The sequence below is a fragment of the Kogia breviceps genome, chromosome 14 (genome assembly GCF_026419965.1).
Source record: "Kogia breviceps isolate mKogBre1 chromosome 14, mKogBre1 haplotype 1, whole genome shotgun sequence".
Lineage (NCBI taxonomy): Eukaryota > Metazoa > Chordata > Mammalia > Artiodactyla > Physeteridae > Kogia > Kogia breviceps.
The window spans coordinates 23,853,060-23,873,969 of NC_081323.1; the positions used below are offsets into that span (position 1 = coordinate 23,853,060).

The 20,910-nt window shown below is 41.7% G+C and overlaps 2 protein-coding genes across 5 annotated transcripts in view; one reads left to right on the forward strand and one right to left on the reverse strand.

The window, feature by feature from the left end:
- Positions 1-3,605, forward strand: part of GSS (glutathione synthetase) — a 46,731-nt gene extending 43,126 nt beyond the window's left edge. The window contains exon 13 of the mRNA XM_059039061.2: positions 3,482-3,605. Coding sequence (XP_058895044.1) covers positions 3,482-3,596 — 115 coding nt within the window. The 3' untranslated portion in view covers positions 3,597-3,605. The remainder of the gene's footprint in view (positions 1-3,481) is intronic.
- Positions 1-20,910, reverse strand: part of ACSS2 (acyl-CoA synthetase short chain family member 2) — a 74,113-nt gene that overhangs the window by 38,724 nt on the left and 14,479 nt on the right. For 2 of the 4 annotated variants that reach the window (XM_067013260.1, XM_059039121.2), the window contains exons 3-8: positions 3,111-3,202; positions 2,789-2,892; positions 2,469-2,541; positions 2,115-2,190; positions 1,838-1,952; positions 1,008-1,046 (exon numbers count right to left, since the gene is read on the reverse strand). In XM_067013260.1, coding sequence (XP_066869361.1) covers positions 1,008-1,046; positions 1,838-1,952; positions 2,115-2,190; positions 2,469-2,541; positions 2,789-2,892; positions 3,111-3,202 — 499 coding nt within the window. The remainder of the gene's footprint in view (positions 1-1,007; positions 1,047-1,837; positions 1,953-2,114; positions 2,191-2,468; positions 2,542-2,788; positions 2,893-3,110; positions 3,203-20,910) is intronic. The other 2 variants (XM_059039122.2, XM_067013261.1) reach the window with 2 other exon arrangements.

Here is a 20,910-nt window from a genome sequence, read left to right on the forward strand (position 1 = left end):
TGAACCCAAGTAGTCTGGCTCCAGATCCTATACTCTAACCACTAAGTTTGTTTCCTTTTTCAAGAGAAAAGTCTTAGATCCCTGCCTGAGTTTTAAGATGAAAGCATTGTCTCCTGGGAATCAGATCTGTCTCCACCATGCTAATGAGAATAGAGAAAAGGGGGATTATATTTACCATTAGCCTAAGAGGTAGATCATAGCAGATTTAGAGTAAGACACCCTAGGAGGATGGTAAAACTCAGAAGAATAGTGGCTTTTATGTTTTGTTTTAGTATGGGAAGCGGGTTCCTTTAAAGCATATACTCTCATCTCTCCATTACTGATAAGGGGATTGAAGCCCAGAGAGAAGAGGTGACTCATTCAAGGTCAAACAGCTAAAAATTGGTCTCTGGACTCCAAGCCCAGTCTCTCCCCTATACTAATTGGCTTTGAGTTCCCACTTAGAGATCTCCCTTCTTAGAACCACCTACAATGTAACTTTTGTTCAATTTAGCATTTAATTATATAAGAGTTTATAAATCCCAAAGTAGTTTATAAATATAGTTAGGAACCTTCTTCTCTGCTGCCCTATGTAAAACTTAGGTTTTCATTTGTAATACACATCTAACTGCCCAACTTGATGGTGAATTCCCAAGGTCAAGGTCTGTACCTCCTCTACCTGTTCCTCCTCCTGTCTCTCCTGGTTCTGCCTCAGCTAAGTGCACAGTAAAAACTTTCTCACAAGTTTACTTTGTCCTCTATCCCACAGTGGTCCTAAGCAGGAGGAGTGAAATGGAATGTCTGTTGCTACCTCTCTGAGATCCATGCTCTATGCCAATTCAGAGAGGTAGCAACAAGCATTTGGTTTCATGACCCTTCAGAGTGATTTAGATGGCAAAGGACCTAGGAGCAGAGAGAAGGGGGTTAGGTCTTGCAGCCACCTCAATGGGACAAACAGGCAAAGAGCAGATGGACACACAAACAAGCATGTAGGGAAGCAGTGCCCAAGGCAGTGCAGAGGTGGGTACCTGGGGCCAGATGCGCTTGGGTTTCTCTTTCAGCTTACCCTGTTAAGAGCCCATGGAAAGGGTGGTAAGCAGGGTCCGAGGATAGGGGAGTGGGAGGGAAAGGTCACTGTGCCCCAAACCTCTGGCTGCCTCTTTTCCCTCAGGCCCCTCTCTCACTGGTCCTCCCAGCCTCCATTTTCCTGACCCTCTTCACAGCCCCTATACACTCAGAACCCCTAATGCAGACAGGGGTCTCCAATCTTCCTAGACTAGACTGAAGTCTCTCTAGCCCTAAGACCGCTCGGAGCCCCTCAAGTCACAGAGTCTCAGGAACCTCTGTCCTTCAGGACCCTGAAGCTTTCATCCTTCATGCCCCTTAGACCTGGAGGCCACCACTGGGCTTTTCCATCAGAAGCATGTATCCAAAGCTAATGAGGGCCATATCTTGAGGGGCAGATCCTGGTCCTTCCATGGTGGGACCACACAGGTAGTCCACCCCAAACCACAGCCCAGTAATCAAGATGACTACAGATAGTCACCCAAGTCAGCCCATTTCTAACCCAAGCCCAAGCTCTGAACGTCCCTTGTGCCTATTAGAATACCCCAACGAGCACAGGAGTCTTCCTCACAATCTCTCATGCTAAGTTCCCAAGGTACAAGGGGCTCTCTACCTACATCCAAGGTCAAAGTCCCCCAGCTCCCAGCCAGCCCTGCCAGAGGAGCCATTCCTAGGATTGCTCCCAGATCCTCAGCATTATGATGAGGAAACAAAGAAGGACATCAGGAACTTCCTGGGCAGGAAGAGGGAGCCACTTTGAGCCCAGAGGAGGGCATAGAAGTACCAGACTCACCTGCACATCTGGGCATGGCCTCTTAATCGGGGGGGACTGGCTGGGAGAGTCACCTGTGCCCAGTTCTGCCCGCCCCAGGTGCTTGACCACAATGCAGCATCTCACTGGGAAACCCCTAGAGGAAAGAAAAGCCTGAAGTGGTGGGCTAGTTAGCTCAAAAGAGAATTTGGCAAGACCCACCCACATCCATCCTAGGGTAGGAAGGACAAAGGGGACCTGGCACTGGGGAAATGCCCAGTCAACTCAGAGCAGTAGCCAGCAGACCAAACACACTTACTTCTCCCGACACTTCTCCAGGGCCTCGTCAGCCAGCTCCTTCAGGTTCACAAGCTTTTCCCCCCTGTAGAAGGCATCTTTGGGGAGCAACAGACATTCCAAGCCTTAGGAAGGCACCACACTCCTAGCCCTTTATCCCTAGTGAGCACAATGTCCACAGTCCTCCTGGGTAGGCCTCTTGTCTCTGGCTCTTCCAGCTGATTTGAGCTGACAGAGGGTAGGCTGAGGTGGAACCAGGAGACGAAGGGTAGGCTGCCCCTACCCTTTATGCCGAGCAGTCCCAAATACCAACTAGCTGACTGAAGACCAAGACTTTGGGTGGGGGTTTTGGAGAAGGGGTGAGAGAAGTAGTCACCTGTAGTGATGAGAAGGCTGCAGCTGGAATCCAGGATCCGTTCACAAAGAGACTCTGAAGAGAAGCCCGCAAACTAGGGAAGGGAAGAAAGACTGAAGGAGAGGGCGACCCAGGGATCGAGTGAACAAGGAAAGGAGTCACTTATAAAACCTTCAGGGTCTCTAAGCCAAGGTCATAGAAGAAACTGGATAACTGATAAGGAACCTATGACATTCTAAACTCCTTAGTCTGGTTCTTAAGACCCTCCATCATCCAGGCCCAACCTACATCTCCTGAGCCCTATCCCCCACCAGGCCCCTTTTTCCAGCCCAAATTCCTACCACAATGGAGTGCAGAGCCCCAAGGCGGGCACACGCCAGCATGGCCACCACGAGCTCCGGTATCATGGGCATGTAGATGGCCACTCGGTCACCCTTGCAAATGCCTGCAGGTGAAGGACACAGACCAGGGACCATGGTGGACCCCACCTGCTGCTACGTGCTCCCTCTCATCCAGTTACCCACTGCCACACCCCCGCCCCCACAGCTCACCTTTTCGGTTCCTCTGTTACCAGATTCCTTCTATTCCTTGTCTACTTCCCCCAAGTCCTCAGATACCCCAAGGTTGGGCTTTTCAGTCCTTTCCCCATATCCCCACACTCACCCTGTTTTCGGAGAACATTGCTGAAATGACACACTTGAACCAGAAGCTCACGGTATGTGATCTGGGTGGTCTCCTCTGGCTCATTGCCCTCCCTGAGATACATCAGAAAGAGCCAGTCATTAGGGAGTATGACCTCTTCCCAAACAAAAAAATAGGAACAGTCATAAAATCCATTCAGTAACACCAAGGCCTGGGAATGTCCTGTGAGGGTGAGCCATCTGCCACCACACCTTGAGCTGACTGGTCAGATACATGGGCTTTACAAGGTATACTTTATTTACAAGCTGTGTGTCACAGGAAAATGCACTGCCATCTCTGAACCTCATTTAATTTGATAAAATGGGATGATGGTTTTCTCTCTTCCATCCTAGGCATGTATTAAGGAGAAGTTATATCATGGATGTGATTCTTCCTGAAAGTGATGTCAACACTGCACTGGTGTTACTCAAGTGGGGTCTCCAGATCACTTGTACCCAAGTCACCTAGGGAACTTGTTAAAATGCAGATTCCTGAGCCCAGACTTAGAATCACAATCACAACGTCCAAGAATCTGCTTCTTTACTACAAGCTGGTATAAATAATCAGTAGGTTATATATAAAATAAATAACTAATAAGGACCTGCTGTATAGCACAGGGAACTCTACTCAGTACTCTAATGGCTTACATGGGAAAAGAATCTAAAAAAGAGTGGCTATATGTATATGTATAACAGATTCACTTTGCTGTACACCTGAAACTAACACAACATTGTAAATCAACTATACTCCAATAAGAATTTTTTTAAAAAGAATCAGTAGGTAATTCTGATGCACATTTAAAGTTAAGACTCACTGCCCTCTATCAGCTGATTTCTACCTCCTCAGCCTTGCCTCCTACTCTTGTCTAGGCTTCAGCCTGGTTTCTTTCAGTCATTCTTTCATTTATTCATTTGCTTATTCAACTCCTATGTGCTATACATATGTATAGAAGAAGGCACTGATGAACAAGATAAGCAAGATTCCTGACAACATGGAGCTTATATTCCAATGATAGTGCAGGTAATATACAAGTAAAAAATATAACCAATATAATTTCAGATTATGATAAGCATTATGAAGGATATAAAGAATGACATAATAATGACTGAGAAATAATTTTCAAAAAGACATCTTAAGGAACTTTCAGACTGTATGCAAAGATTTAACTCTAAGAATATTCCCCTCAGTATTATTTTTCAATTTTATGATTTTAAAATAAGTAATACATACAAATGGTACTGCATAAAAAGATACGTAATGAGAAGTGTCCCTCCCACCCCTACCCTCCAATCACCCTGCCTCCTGGCAACCATTGTAACTACTATGTTGTGTAACTTTCCAGAAATAGTCAGTATGCAGACAAGGCCACTCCTAATAAGATGAAGGGTATAGGGCAACTGAACTAGTGGGGAGTAACCAAGAAATCACTTTGGAAGAAGGCTACACCATTAGCATCTTTCATAAGGTCCTTAGGATATTGTTGAAGATGGAAATTTTAAAAATGAATTTTAAAAACTGACTTTTAATGCTGTTCAGAAGAGAAATAAGTACTTCACAGTCCCCAACCAAGCACGGAATGGGGAGGTGGGAAAGAGCTGCTTCAACGATAGGACAGGCCTATTAGACAAGCATATATACATGCATTTATGTTTATGTATTCTCTTTTTTTCTATACAAATGATGGCATACAATACACACTACTCTGTATCTTGTTTTTTATTAAATATAATACACATCCAATAAACTGCACAAATCTTAAGTACAGAGCTTGATCATCTCACTTTCTTTTGAAATTTAACAATATATCTTGACATTATTTTCCATTAAGACTTACAGTGCTATTTCATTTTCTTTGTCATCTTCATAATGTTCCACTGTTTGTGTATGCCATAATTTATATTTAACAAATAATTATTTCAGTGAATATCTTTTTTAATATGTCATTTACTCACTTGAAAATATACCTGTAGGATGAATTAGTAGAAGTGAAATTGTTGAGTCAAAGGATATGTACATTTTAAATATTCATAAATATTAGAGGATAGCTACTTTAAGTAAGATGGTCAGGGAAGGCCACTCTCTGGAGAGATGATATTTGAGCTAAGACACAAGTAATGAGAGGTAGGCAACTATGTAAGGTCTTGGGAAGAGTATCCTGGGCAAAGAGAACATCAAAATTTGGAAAGGCACTGAGGCCTATTCAAAGAACAGAAAGGAAGCCAGTATGGCTGGAGAATAGTGAGCAAGAAGGGGGGTAAGAATCAGAGGTAGGCAGCAGCCAGATCACATAGGGCCTTGTAAGCATGGTAAGAAGTCTGAATTTTATTCTAAGTAGGTTCCACCTGGCTTCCCTTATACACAAAGTCCCATGTCCACATTCTTAATCATGCCATTGCCCCTGCTCTGAATGCCTTCCCACCTCCTTCAGGCTCCAGCACCACGTAGCCCCCCATAAAGGTCATTTTGCTCCCTCTTCCTTACTACCCAGAGTACTTATGAAGGAGGTAACTGAAACTCAGAGAGACGTAGTAACTTGGTCCAGGTCACACAATAATAAGTGGCAGAGCCAAGAATAGATCCTCAGGTCTTCTGATTTCAAGTCAGGACTCTTTCTCCTCATGCTGTGAAGGAAAGCGACTAGCAGGGAAGCCAGGCCTTTGGAGATTTCACAGAAGATTATCAGCTTCTTTCCAGTTCCTGGCTAGATGAGTTAGTTACTATCCTCTCCTTGGCTTAGCCCTCCTAAGGCTGAGAGGGGACAAGAACAGAGAGCTATCTAAAGTGGGAAGGAACGGGGAGAGAGGAAGCTGGCAAATGGCCCTGAAGGCCAGATGCGAAAAAGCCATTTCCAAAACTGGCTCACTGACGAGTGGCACACCAGAACATCTCTAGTTACAGCTAAATGCCAACATATACAACACACCCATGCATACCAGCTGACCTGTATGCATTCACATACATAAAATCATATATACTAATATAAAAACACTGTAGAAATACAAGCTGCTCATTTGCACACATAGGCACAAATAGCATAAGCATATGGACCTAGGCAAGTGTATGTATGTACCACACATTTATGTACCCACGTATGTGTACAGCTTGCCCCACCAGAAACTCTATCACATTATTCTGTTTCATTTTCTTCATGGAACTTTCTATGATTTGAAATTATCTCATGTATTTTTTTTTTTTTTTTTTTTTTTTTGGTGGTACACGGGCCTCTCACTGCTGTGGCCTCTCCCGTTGTGGAGCACAGGCTCCGGACGCACAGGCCCAGCGGCCATGGCTCACGGACCCAGCCACTCTGCGGCATGTGAGATCTTCCCGGACCGGGGCACGAACCCGTGTCCCCTGCATCGGCAGGTGGATTCTCAACCACTGCGCCATCAGGGAAGCCCTATCTCATGTATTTTATTCACTTGTATATTATCTGCATCTCTTACTGGAATATAAACTCCATGAAAACAAAGACCTTGTCTGTTTTGTTCATTGCTACATCCTTAGCACTTAGAATAGAGCCTGATACATAGAAGGTGCCCAGGAATATATAAGCACAAACCTATACAAGAACAGCTTACTTGAGCCCACTTCCAGTTACACACACGGAGTGTACCTCCCTCTCCCTGGCTCTGGGCTTAAGTTATACATTATTGATATAGGCACCTTACTCCTTCCAGTGTCTTCTTTCTCTGACATACACACCCAGCTGGGGCCCCTGGCTGGTTGGGAGAGGGGAGGGGACAAAGTACTAGTCTCAGCCCTCTTGGATGTTAAGAGATTTTTGCTTTGTGACCACCTAGAGGCGTGGGATAGGAAGGGTGGGAGGGAGATGCAAGAGGGAGGGGATATGGGGATATATGTATACATATAGCTGATTCACTTTGTTATACAGCAGAAATTAACACAACACTGTAGAGCAATTATACTCCAATAAAGACGTTAAAAAAATAAAATAAAAAGAACATCCAATTTAGTCTCCTAACTCCAAAGAAATCCAAAGAGGCCATTTGCTGTGCTCAAGGTCACATTGTACAATAGGTTGTGGCAGATCAGGGACTAGGACTCAGGGTCCGGGCCTCTTTCTTCTATACTGGGAGCTGCAAACTCAAAAATCAATAGGGTTCAGGGGCTTCCCTGGTGGTGCAGTAGTTAAGAATCCTCCTGCCAATGCAGGGGACACGAGTTTGATCCCTGGTCGGGGAAGATCCCACATGCTGCGGAGCAGCTAAGCCTGTGCACCACGACTACTGAGCCTGCACTCTAGAGCCTGCGAGCCACAACTACTGAAGCCTGTGCACCACAAATACTGAGCCCACCACCGCAACTACTGAAGCCCGTGTGCTGCAACTACTGAAGCTTGCATGCCTAGAGCCCATGCTCCGCAACAAGAGAAGCCACCGGATGAGAAGTCTGCGCACCCCAACGAAGAGTAGTCCCCTCTCGCCGCAGCTAGAGAAAGCCTGCGCGCAGCAATGAAGACCCAATGCAGCCAAAAACAAATAGATAGATTAATTTAATTAATTTTTAAAAAAGAAAGTGAAAAGACAACCCACAGAATGGGAAAAATATTTGGGAAGAAAAAAACACAAAATCTCTCCATTTGTGATAACATGGATGGACCTAGAGGGTATTATGCTAAATGAAGTAAGTTAAACAGAGAAAGACAAATACCACATGATTTCACTTATATGTGGACTCCAAAAACAAAATAAACAAACATAAGGAAACAGAAACAGATTCATACATACAGAGAACAAACTAAAGGTTGCCGGGGGGTGCTGGGCAGGGGGGAAGGATGGGTGAAACAGGCAAAGGACCGTAAGAGGTACAAACTTCCAGTTATAAAATAAAAAAGTCTTGGGGATGTAATGTACAGCACAGGGAATATAGTCAATAATACTATAACTTTTTATGGTGACAGATGGTAGCTAGACTTATTGTGGTGATCATTTTTGTAATGTATAAAACTATCGAATCACTATGTTATACACCTGAAACCAATATAATATTGTAAGTAAATTAAACTTCAATTTAAAAAAGGCTAGGTGAGGGCTTCCCTGGTGGCGCAGTGGTTGAGAGTCCGCCTGCCGATGTAGGGGACGCGGGTTCGTGCCTCTGTCCGGGAAGATCCCACGTGCCGCGGAGCAGCTGGGCCCGTGAGCCGTGGCAGCTGAGCCTGCGCGTCCAGAGCCTGTGCTCCACAACGGAAGAGGCCACAACAGCGAGAGGCCCGCGTACCGCAAAAAAAAAAAAAAAAAAAAAAAAAAGGCTAGGTGAAATATCAATATGTGTCAAGTGTAGAAAATGATATGTTTGGAATGTTTCATAATTTTAAAATTTGAATCATAAGTAAATAAAACCTTTTAATATATCTAAAAAAGAAAATAGCATATGTGCAATGACACTTAGTTTTGGGTGGACAATAGGGAGAGGTAGGGACTGGAAAACTGGAGAATACATGCTCTGGCAAGAAGAGGCATCTAGTACTTAAACTTAGTGTCTATTAACTTTGCCCTCTGGGAGTAAGGTCTCAATGTTGCCAATTATTTGTTTTTCAAAGAGGCCTGAAATCTGTTTCTAAATTTTTAAGTGTTGACAATTAATTTTTTTAAATTAATTTTTATTGGAGTATAGTTGCTTTACAATGTTGTGTTAGTTTCTTCGGTACAGCAAAGTGAATCAGTTATACGTATACATATATCCCCTCTTTTAGATTTCCTTCCCATTTAGGTCACCATAGAGCGCTTTGTAGAGTTCCCTGTGCTATACAGTAGGTCCTCGTTAGTTATCTATTTTATGACAATTAATTTTTAAAAGTTTTAAACACTGTGGTCAAACAAAACTGTTAATGAGAAATTTAGCTGATGGGCTACAGATTGGGAACTCTTGCTGTAGACCCAACTACTTCCCTCTCACCTGGAGGCCATATGGTATGGAACAACTCAAAGTATATAATCTTCTCATATTTTTCTTCCAGGAAAACTTCTGCAACTACCTTACCCTTATACTCTCCAAATTTTACTGTAATCCATTACTGATTCAAAATATATGTAGAATTAGACTACTTCCCTTCACATCTACTTCTACTATCATAGTCCAAAATCACCATTAGGTAAGTCAGATCATGTCATTCCTCTGCTCAAAATTCAAGTCCTCACACTGGCCTGCTAGTTCCTACACGATCTATTCCCTCATTACCTCTTTGTCCTCAAGTACTCCCATTCTCTCTTCCTCTCCCTCTCTCTCTGTTCCAGCCACACAGCCTCCACACTGTTTGGCAAAAACACCAAGCACACTTTGCCTCAGAGCTTTTGCCCTCTACTTGAGCATTCTTCCCCCAGATAGCCACATGACTTATTCCCTATTTTTGAGTTATTGCTCAATTGTTCGCTTCTTAGTGAGGTCATCCTTGACCACTCCATATAAAAGAGCACTTCTTGTCCACCCCGCAGCCCCAGGTGCTCCAAGGTAACATCTTCCACGAAGTCTTCCCTAGTTTCTCTTTTCCCCCACCTACCTCAAAGCTGAAAGTTCTTTTTTCCTTCTGAGTCCCTTTATCTCACTTTCCTTGTGATCTATTGGTTTACCTTGTATTGCATTTATTGGGGCCTTATCTTTCCCCTTATACCCTGGGTTCTTGAAGGGCAGGGATCATCTCTTCTTCGTTTCTGTCTCCTCTAAGCACAGTAGGCACAGTAAGTACTTAAGGTTCATGGTCAAATCATTGAAAAACTTATAATTGATTAACTACAGGGAAGACTAGGGCTCTCCTCTTAATATGAGAAGGATAGTCATTGGATTGGAGATTTTAGTTCCCTAGACTAGCAGAAAAGTAAGGCACAAGATAGGAGAAAAGAGCTGAGGAAAAAAATAGGTGGGGAAAACTGGGTTCTTCACAGAAGCATCAGAAGGCAGGATCTAACCTAGTGGGTTAGGTCTCCCAGAGGAGAAACATCCCAATGAGAGTAGTCAAACCTGTTATAAGAGGAAGACTGGACTGATCTGTTTAGCCTGGAGGTGAGAAGATACTGAGAGGCATGATAGTTAAGTCTCAAATATCTGTATCTCTGTTGCCTCCACCCTAGCAGAAGCCACCTTCATCTCTTGCCTGGATGACCACAATGGCCCCAAACTGGTCTTCTGCTTCACTCTTGTCCCCTTCCAATACATACATAAACCAAAATGACCTATTATAAACACAAAACAGACCACAGCACCTCCTGCTTAAAACCCTTTAGTGGCTTCCATTGCATGTAGAAGAAAATCCAAACTTTTACTATGCCTTGTATCTTTTCCAACTCATCCTATGTCATTGTCCCATTCTGCTTAATAGACTCCAAACACATTAGCCGTCTGACCGACAGAACATGCCATGTTCTTTTTCTATCTTTCTTGACTCTTCGAATGGTTTGCTCTACCTCATGTTTCAGATCTCAGTTTAACTGTCACTTCCTAGTGAGGCTTTCCATGACCACCTCAAGTAGCATTAGTCCTTCCTGTTATTCTTCATCACAAAACTGTTTATTTTTTTCATAGCATTTTTCTCAAGCTGTAATTATTTTATTATTTACTTATTTACTTTTTTTTTTTTTGCTAATTGTCTGTCTCCCCTACTAGACTGTAAGCTTCCTGAAGGCAGAGACCATGTTCATCTTGTTCACTGCTGAAGCCCCCATACCTTGCAAGGAACCCTGTATATAGTAGATGCTCAATAAATACTTGCTGAATGAATGAATGAACCTGAAGGATAATTATGGGAAAGAAGCAGACTAGCATTTTGTAATTATAAATGGAAGAGCTAGGTCAATTGGGAGAGTTCAATATAAGGAAAGCTTTTCTAAATGTCAGAGCTGTCCAGAAGCATAGGAGTGTGCAGGTTGGACCAGGGAAACCCTGACATCTACTTGATCATTCTTGACAGAGTGGGGTCCTTGGAATTTTCATTTTATAAGCAACCATGTGATTCATGTTCAGTGAAGTTTGAGATGACCTTTAAGGCCCTTCCAACTTTGAGATTCTTTGATTCTGTAAAATTAAGAAATAATGTGTTCTACGATCCATAAAGCACTGCACAAATGTGAAGCACTTAGATATAAGTATACCCTCAAGTCACTTTCCCTTTCACCAAGGGAGCAGGGAGTGGGAGCAACATAACTTGACCAATTAGCAGCTTAATGTTCCCTCTGGGTACTCCTGGTTGAACAGGGAAAAAGGCTGGAGGAGGAGGTGGGAGGAGGCAAATACCAAAGACTGAATCATAAATCACTTAGAATGCCAGAGGAGGATAGGGCTTTTGATGGTCACCACCCTTATTTACAGATGAGAAACCTAATGCACAGATGGGAAGTGATGGCCTCGAGGTTACTTAGCACATTAGTAGCAGCATTATTCTAAAGTAGAGCTATCCAATATGGTAGCCACAAGCCACATATAGCTATTGAACACTTGAAATGTGGTGGAGGAACTGAATTTTAATTTAATTTAATTTAATCTATTTTAAATAATAACAGTCACCCGTAGCTAGCTCTAGAGTCTTTATGTCTCTAGTTCAGGGCATTCTCCTGCTAAATGACATGGCCTCCAAAAGGGCAATGTTGTTTCCAAAACCAGAATTAGCACAAAGAGGAAAATCAAAGTGTAGGAGTCCTGAGAACTGTGGGGTTAAAGTCCACCAAATGTGGATTTTAGTATAGCTATGATCACCCAAGAGAATTGAAAACATATATCCATACAAAAACTTGTACACAAAGTTCGTAGCAGCATTATTCATTATATCAAAAAGTGAAAACAATCCAAATATACATCAACTGAAGAATGGATAAATAAAATATGGTATGTCCATACAATGGAGTATTATTCTGCATAAAAAATAATGAAGTACTGATACATGCTACAACATGGGTGAACCTTGACAAGATTATGCTAAGTAAAAGAAGCTAGACACAAAAGACCACATACTGTATGATTCTATTCATGTGAAATGTGCAGAAGAGCCAAAGCCATAGAGACAAAAAGTATGTTAGTGGTTGCCTGGGGCTGAGGCAAGGAAAGTTGAAAGAAAATGAAGAGTGATTGCTAATGAGTATGGGGTTTCTTTTTGGGGTGGTGAAAATGTTCTAAAATTGATTGTGATGATGGTTGCACAACTCTTTGAATATGCCAAAAATCACTGAATTGTACTTTAAATGGGTAAATTATATGCCATGAATTATATCTGAAAAATTTTAAAACTTACTGTGGTTTTGATTACAATTGCAAAAGGCACACAGATTAATCTGGGAAAAAAAGCAGACATCTATACATTATCTTCCTTTCCTGAAAGATTGTACCTTAGCACTATTCATTCATTCATTCATACTGTTCATTTATTCATACTGTCTCTTTCTATTTGCCTAATGACTTGGTACTTATTTGTTTTATTTTTAGCTTTATAGTCATATGTATACACCTGTTTCCCTCACTGGATTGTGAGTTCCTTAAAGGCAGGCAGCACATCCTTTTATCTGTTTCCTTCTCAGTGCCTAGCACAAAGTTTGACACACAGTGGGCACTTAATACATAATTGTGAAATGAATGGATAAAAACATGAACAAATAAATTCTGCTCACATGATCAGCCAGATCTAGGCTGATCAGAGTGAGAAAACATGGAAGGAAAGAGGGAATAGAGGATACAAATGAAGAAGACAGATGCTAAACAGGCAGTGGGAAACAGACACAGAGGGAAAATATTTAAAACTTATGGAATGGGATTTGGAAACATATCAAGAAGAGTTTCTTGAGCCCCTACAGTGGGCTCAGTTCTGGACTCTATGCCATAGAAGAGACTGGAAGAAGCCTTTGGATATGTGGTTCAGGCTGTGGGACACGTGCTTTGCAGTTTGAGCTATAATTACACCCTGTTCTCCTGCCAGCTATTTTCAGGCTTTGCTCCAGAGACCTTGTGCCTGTTCGCCCTGGCCATAGTGGCTTTGGTGACAGTTGGATTTCACACGTCTTCTCTGTTAAGAAGGCAGACCTGGGCCAGTATAGAAGGTAACCCTTTTCCCATTGCCTACATGCCTGCTTACAGGAGGGAAATCATACACATTCATTCCTACCATCCAGTTGTTCCTGGATGGAACAACTATGCTAGCCTTCCTCAAAACAAGTGAATGAGGGAAGCCCTCTTAGCTCCTTTATTATCACAGCATTTGGAATGCTGCCTTAAACAGGAATATGCCTGGGTTAGAAAAAGAAAGTGGGAAGAACAGCCAGGAACAACATACTACATGTACATCAAGTCTCTCAAGTATAACAGACACATGCAAAAATATTCACTTCAATGGTTCTTTGTTATTTAGGTAGATATTATAGTTTAACTCAGTAGTTATCAAGCTAGAGTACTCTATTCCTGTATGTACCTGAGCAGGAAAAGTTTTAAGAGAATAAGTGTCCAGAGACTCAACTTTCATATGTAATCTTTCCTAACATTGATCTAAGTTGGCTCTCCTTTCCCACTTTCGTTCTCCCACTTTATAAAAAAATGCCATCTCTCTCTCTTATCCCAAACCTTATTATGCCTATACAATGCTGAGGTTAAAAAAAAACTCTCCAGAGTGCCAAACAAAGGGACAGTTTGAAAATGCATAACTTCAGAGGGAGAGCCCCAAGAAAGCAAATCAGAGAGCTTTCATAAGAAATCAATATTGAAAGGAGTAACATCTTAATTGACAAACTCATGGCAAGTCTACTTGCCTTATTTCTCCTAGAATTATAATTCAGAAGTTAAATAGTTATCACAGGTCATATATTAGCTTAACTGTTTTAACTGAAAAAGAAGTTAGGCATTTTCTAACAAAGTAAATCTGATTTGGCTATGTTGACAGTGAGAACTGGCTGTTCAAATTAGGTAATATGATAAACATTTTCTATAAATTATATGAGCTAAATTTGCAGTTTCAAAATGTTGAAAAAGATATATAAAATAATACAAGTATACAATAAAAAACACATTGGAAATTAAATTCTTCGCAATTATTTAATATTACAATAAAATGTTTAAATGTGAATTGAAAACGTGTGAAGAGCAACATAATTTTTCAAAATTCTTTTAGGCATTAGATTACTAATCTAACTAATTATTTTTCAAAGACACCCTGCCACTGCCCACCACATCAGAAACATCTGAGGAGGTTTTAAAAATACAAGTCAGAAGTCTTACCCTCTGAAAATTCTGATTCAATAGGCTGGGTGGTGTCCAGGGATCTGGATTATTAACAAGATCCTCAGGTAATTATTTGGAGTCACCAGACCTAGATTATTGTTTACCCCTAATTCAATGTATGAACTTACACAAAATTTCCCCTCTTTTCTGAGCCTCTGTTTTCTTCTCTGTAAAGTATAAGATGGGAGGAAGGAGTCAAGAAGAGGGGGATAATCACTAATGTATCTTAGACTCCTTGATTATCATTTCTTCCTTTCAGAGGCAGGAGAATGGGTCTTAAAAGTCACTTTCAGAGAAATGAGATTTTACTTGGGAAAAAGAAAAAGAACAAACTTAGCTGAGGTAGATAACAAATAAATAAAAATAATGAAACCTGTATGCCTGCCTCACCGGTTTTTGTGTAGATCAAATAAGAATTCAGCTAATTCATTACATGAGTACAGTTCCCTCACCTGATCTTCACAGCTACTTTTGCAGTAGGTAGAACATGTATTATTATCCCTGTTTTAAAGATACAAGAAATCCAGAGGACATGGATTGCCAAGGCCACACAAGGAGAATTCAGGAAAAATCTGTAACTAGGTTCCAGGTTTCTAACTTCCAGACTAGTGTTTGTTCCACTAAACCAATTTGGATTATACCTAAATGAACATGGAGAAGCCTCTCTCCTAAGAATCTCCAGGAGTATTGTGAAGAAGTAGAGAAGACTCCCATCCACTTTGAGCTTTAGCCTATGGTCAAGATCATACCCACCAAGATCTCTTCAGTATTCTGAAGATTTTGAAAGATCCAAAACCTCAGGCAAAGAAGCCCACATATGTCTATATTCAGAGTCCTTGGCAATCAATGCTCAAGTGTCACAGGAGCACTTGTACACCCATTTGCTCCTAGAGACATGTCCCCACTCCCCCTGGAAAAAAGGAAAAACACATTATCCCCAACATTTACTTCCTAAATAAAATTCTGGCTCACAAGTAAAAATCTTGCCCCCATCGGGTTTTGAGCTCCGTGAGGACAAGGACCAGATTTCTCATGCTTATTGCACATTCTTTGTACTTTGTACAGTGCCTGATGCATTTCTATAAATATCCACAAAATTAATATTTTTCAAACCTGCTGTTAGAAGCTAGTGGATTGTCCATGGAGCATGACTATCCATAAATTGAACCCTTACCTGACCATAAGTTGCATTTACCTGGCATATATGAAAATTAACTCAAAATGGATCAAGGACCTAAATGTAACACCTAAACAATAATAGTCAAAGGAAAAAAGAATCTAACAACAACAACAACTCTGCTGCTAGAAGCTAATGGATTGTTTGTGGAGCATAGCTGTCCATACAAAAAAATTAGGTTTCTGTCAGTTTGGATGTCATATAAGACAAAACAGAAACAGACTCACACATGGAGAGAACAAACTAATGTTACCTTGCAGGGAAAGGGGTGGGTGAGGAGAGGAGCAAAATATGTGAAGGGGATTAAGAGGTACAAACTACTAGATGTAAAATAAATAAGCTATAAGGATGTAATGTTCAGCACAGGGAATACAGTCAATATTTTAATAACTTTATTTGGAGGATAATCCATAAAAATATCAAACTACAATATTGTAGTTTGAACACTTGAAACTAATATAATAAGTCAACTATACCTCAATAATAAAAATAATAAGAAAAAATATAAGACAGTAATCCTCAAGAGTAGCTGAAACTAAAGTTCAACAAGAGGCCTGTCTGACTGCTCATTTGGATAGATTTCCATGTATTAAAACATGGTCAAAAAAGAAACAAACACTGGTTTCAAAAATGAGCCTCTCATCAAAAATCAGAGGACTTCCCTGGTGGCGCAGTGGTTAAAAATCCGCCTGCCAATGCAGGGGAAATGGGTTCAAGCCCTGGCCCAGGAAGATCCCACATGCCGCGGAGCAACTAAGCTCGTGTGCCACAACTGCTGAAGCCCGTGTGCCTAGAGCCCGGGCTCCGCAACAAAGAGAAGCCACCGCAATAAGAAGCCCGCGCACTGCAACAAAGAGAAGCCCCTGCTCCGCAACGAAGAGAAGACCCCACTCACTGCAACTAGAGAAAGCCCGCACGCAGCAACGAAGACCCAACAGTCAAAAATAAATAAATTAATTAATGTTTTTAAGTTATATTAAAAATTTATTTTTAAAAAAAGATTGAAAAGATAGAATGTCAAGGCCATGAAAATCAAGAAAAGACTAAGGGACTATTCTAGATTGAAGAAGACTAAAAAGACATGACAGCTACACATCATGTGTAATTGTGAATTGGATCCTTCTGCCATTAAGGACATTAACAACTGCCAAAACTTCAGTGGAGTCTGAGGATTAGATAGTAGTGGTGTATTAGTGTTGATTTCCTGATTTTGATAGTTGTATTATTGTTATATAGGAGAAAGTCCTTGTTGGAAATACACACTATTCAGGGTCTGCATCTTACTCTCAAATGGTTCAAGAAAAAAGTTATTTGTATTGTACTTGCAACTTGCCTTTTTTTTCTTTAAGTGTTGATCCTGTTTTATTATCTGACTAGAAAATTAGACAATCCACCAGTCGGAGGGAATGGAGGAACTTAAACTTGCTCATCATTGCCAGCTCCAGCCCCACCCTGGCCCTTCTTGGCATTTCTTCCTCTTTGTGAGGCCTCCCGGTAAGGTGAGAAGAGGGAAAAGACAGAAGTCCTTCTGGGAGTCCTGGCAGACAATGAAGGACTCATGTTCACTACCTGCTTACAAACCCTGATATGGTGTTGGCAGATCAGCACTCAGGCATGGTGGATACAGTTGGCCAAGGCAAGCTTGAAGACCTCTCTAAAAAATCCTTGATTTTCAGACCCAGGTAATCCAGCTTTACCTTGCCCTCGTACAGCACCTGGATGCAGGTGAGTCACTGCAGCAGGGTGTTGCTTTCAAATAGAGGCGTTCAGCAGCGCCTCTTGGCCATAGTAAAGTTGACCCTCCAGACCTCACGTTTGTTCAGAGCCCATATTTGCTGATTAGCTTCAGCTCTTGGTTGAAGTGGGATTAGAAGGTCTCAGGGGGGTCACACACGTTTTGCTACAGATGCAGCACCAGGCCACTGGCATGTCAGCTCCACTCTCCTGTCTCTACCTAAGCACAGGCCCCAGTAACTGAGGAAGAGCTGTAATTGTAACTTTTCTATAAATTTAAGAATGTTTCAAAACTTTAAAGATTCATAATATAGACTAGAGAGGGCTCATAAATATAGGGCCGCAAATGCTTAGTTTAAATTTCATTCTGTAGGTAAGGAAAAGTCAGAGGTTCCTAGACTAAAGGCTCTTCCTCCATCTCAAAACTTTTTACCTACTGAACTCCCAAGCCACAGAGGACTGGAAATGGATGATCTTTGCCAGAGTGGCCACCCAATGATCAGTGCCTACTGCTTGCCAAATTATTAAAGTAAAGGAATGAGAGGCTAGTCCTTACTCTCATAAACTTAAAATCTTTAATTGGAGAGATCTAAACCACCCACCACATCAGGCCAATATTGGGAAACAGCAATCAAGGAGAACAAGAAAATGCAGGAGTAGGAAATCACCAAAGGAATGCAAAAGAAATAACTTAAGTGTGGTCAATCGTGAAACACTTCCTGGAAATGGTGGATTTTGAGCCAAGTTTGAGAAAAGAAGTCAAGTTCGTCAGAGGAAAGAAGGACATTATTTGTAAAGTATAGAAAAGTCATATGTGGCTGCCAGTCTTGGCCTCTCACTGTTGTGGCCTCTCTGGTTGCGGAGCACAGGCTCCGGATGCACGAGCTCAGTGGCCGTGGCTCACGGGCTTAGCCACTCCACGGCATGTGGGAATCTTCTCGGACCAGGGCATGAACCCGTGTCCCCTGCATTGGCAAGCGGACTCTCAACCACTGCGCCACCAGGGAAGCCCATTGCCAGTCTTGAATCCTTCTGCCTAACAGTGCCCTTAGACATGTGTAATATGTATGAGTATTAGCACCATCTCATAGTAATGCATCTTTTCAGTGTGTTTTCTTGTGTTTCATCTCAGCTAATCCTTGTAGCAATTTTTTGAGATTGGCAAGACAAGATTTGCTATCCCCATTTGAAAGGTCAGAAAACTGAGGCTCAGAAGGGTGTCATCACTTGCCGAAGGTCATAAAACAATGGTTGGGACCTCTGCCTGCAGATCCTCAGGTAGGCTTTCTGGGTGTTTGTTTTTTTTAATATATACATGATCAAGAGTGATCTTTTCAAAATGTAACTCTGATATGTCATATCTCTACTTGAAATTCTTCATTGGCTACCTAGCACTTGTCACAATTGCAATTTTATATCTCTGTGTATGAAACACAAATTTCTGATCCTCCTCCAAAGCTTCTCCTCCCAGTTTCTTCTCCAACTCAGCTAATGGAAATTACATTTTTCCAGTGCTCAGACCAAAAAACCTTTGTTTCTTGACTCCATTCTCTTATACCCCACATCAAGTTCATCAGCAAATCCTATTGGCTCTGCCTTCAAAATATTCCAAAATCTGGGGAATTCCCTGGTGGTCCAATGGTTAGGACTCCATGCTCTCACTTACAAGGGCCCGGGTTCAATCCCTGGTGTCTCAGGGAACTAAGATCCCACAAGTCACACAGTGCGGCCAAAAAAACAGAAATAAAAAATCTGACCACTTTTCACAGCTTCTACTGTTGTCTCCATTATTATATCTTATCTGAACTGTTGTCAGTGCCCCCTTACTGGTCCCCTTGCTATTGCCCTGTGCCAACCACCCACTATTCTCAAAGTAGTATGCAGACTATATATAGTAGATATTCAGTTTTAAAAAGTTGTTTCATGAGTGAACACATCTCAGCTAAGGAAAGGATGTTATTGCTGAGGTTTGCCATTTAATGTGTTTAGCCTTATAAATTATCATTATAAATTGTAGTCAACATTTCTAAAGCCAGCCCTAAACCATCTAAGTAAACTACTGGCTAGATAAGTGACAGATTATCAAAGAAGCTAAGTCTGTGAAGTAGAAGCATAGTGTCTATAACAAAGAATGTAAGTGTTCTTCTGTCCAGAACAAGTTACAACTATTTGATCTGGCGAAGTCACTTCCACTCTCTGAGCCTTCAGTTCCTCATCTGCCAAGTGTTCTTGTGAACTATACCTAGGTTCAAAAAAACAAGGGAACAATTATACACATACAACACAGAGGAGACATAGTTTATTATTAGAATAATTAGAAAAGTCTTAGGTATTATGGGAGACTGTAAATTGAGTGGTAGAATGTAGCTGTCAATGGGGCTAATGTAAGGTCAGAGCAAAGAATGGTGATAATTCCCTGTCCAGGGCATACCATAGGTAGAGTACTTAATAAATGATATTGGCCAACTAGAGTATGTATACAGGAGACCAACATGCATGAAGGAGTTGTTCAAGAACTGTATCATACAAGTAACCTGGGAATGTGGACTCAGGACTACCTCATCCATAAAACAAGAGCACTGACTATGTCAGGGGTTTTCAAACTGAGTTCTGCAAATCCCTAGAGGTTCCACACATATATCTCACAGGGACCACAGTGACAAAGTAAAGAAGCCAACAGAATATAGCTCTGGTCCTCCAATCTGTGCTTCAACCAGATCAGCTCTGCTTTTTTCCTGTTTTAGGAATGAGGCTTTGGCATAATGATAAGAATAGCTAACATACTGTTTGCCAAGCATTAAGCCCTTTACACAGATTATTCCAATTATTCCTCACACCAATCTAGGAACCGTTATTTTATTTTTTATTGTTTTTGGCTGTGTTGGGTCTTTGTTGCTGCGTGCAGGCTTTCTCTAGTTGCGGCGAGAGGGGACTACTCTTCGTTGGGGTGCGTGGACTTCTCATCCGGTGGCTTCTCTTGTTGCGGAGCATGGGCTCTAGGCATGTAAGCTTCAGTAGTTGCAGCACACGGGCTTCAGTAGTTGCGGTGGTGGGCTCAGTATTTGTGGTGCACAGGCTTCAGTAGTTGTGGCTCGCAGGCTCTAGAGTGCAGGCTCAGTAGTCGTGGTGCACAGGCTTAGCTGCTCCGCAGCATGTGGGATCTTCCCCGACCAGGGATCAAACTCGTGTCCCCTGCATTGGCAGGCAGATTCTTAACCATTGCCCCACCAGGGAAGTCCCTAGGAACTATTATTGTTCCCATTTTACACATGGGAAAACTTAGGTTTAAAAAGGTGAGGCAATTTGCTCAATTTGTGGGAGTAGTTACTGAAACCCAAGCATAGTCCAGATCCTGTCAATCACTATACATATAATATTATATTTGAATAAAAGGATTCTAATGCTTTTAGAAAATTGAAAATTACTGAACTAGATGATCTTCAAGGCATCTTCTAGATTTAGATATCTATAATTCTACATTCAGCCTGGCAAAGGGATACTGCCCTCAAATACCTGAAGGGATGTATTGTGGAGAAAAGAATGGAATTATTCTATGTGGCCCCAGAGCACAGAACTAAGACCAAGGGAAGAGGATAGAATGGGGATAAAGTTATACGGAGGTAATATATCTAAGAACTTTGTAACAGAGCTGCCTAACAATGG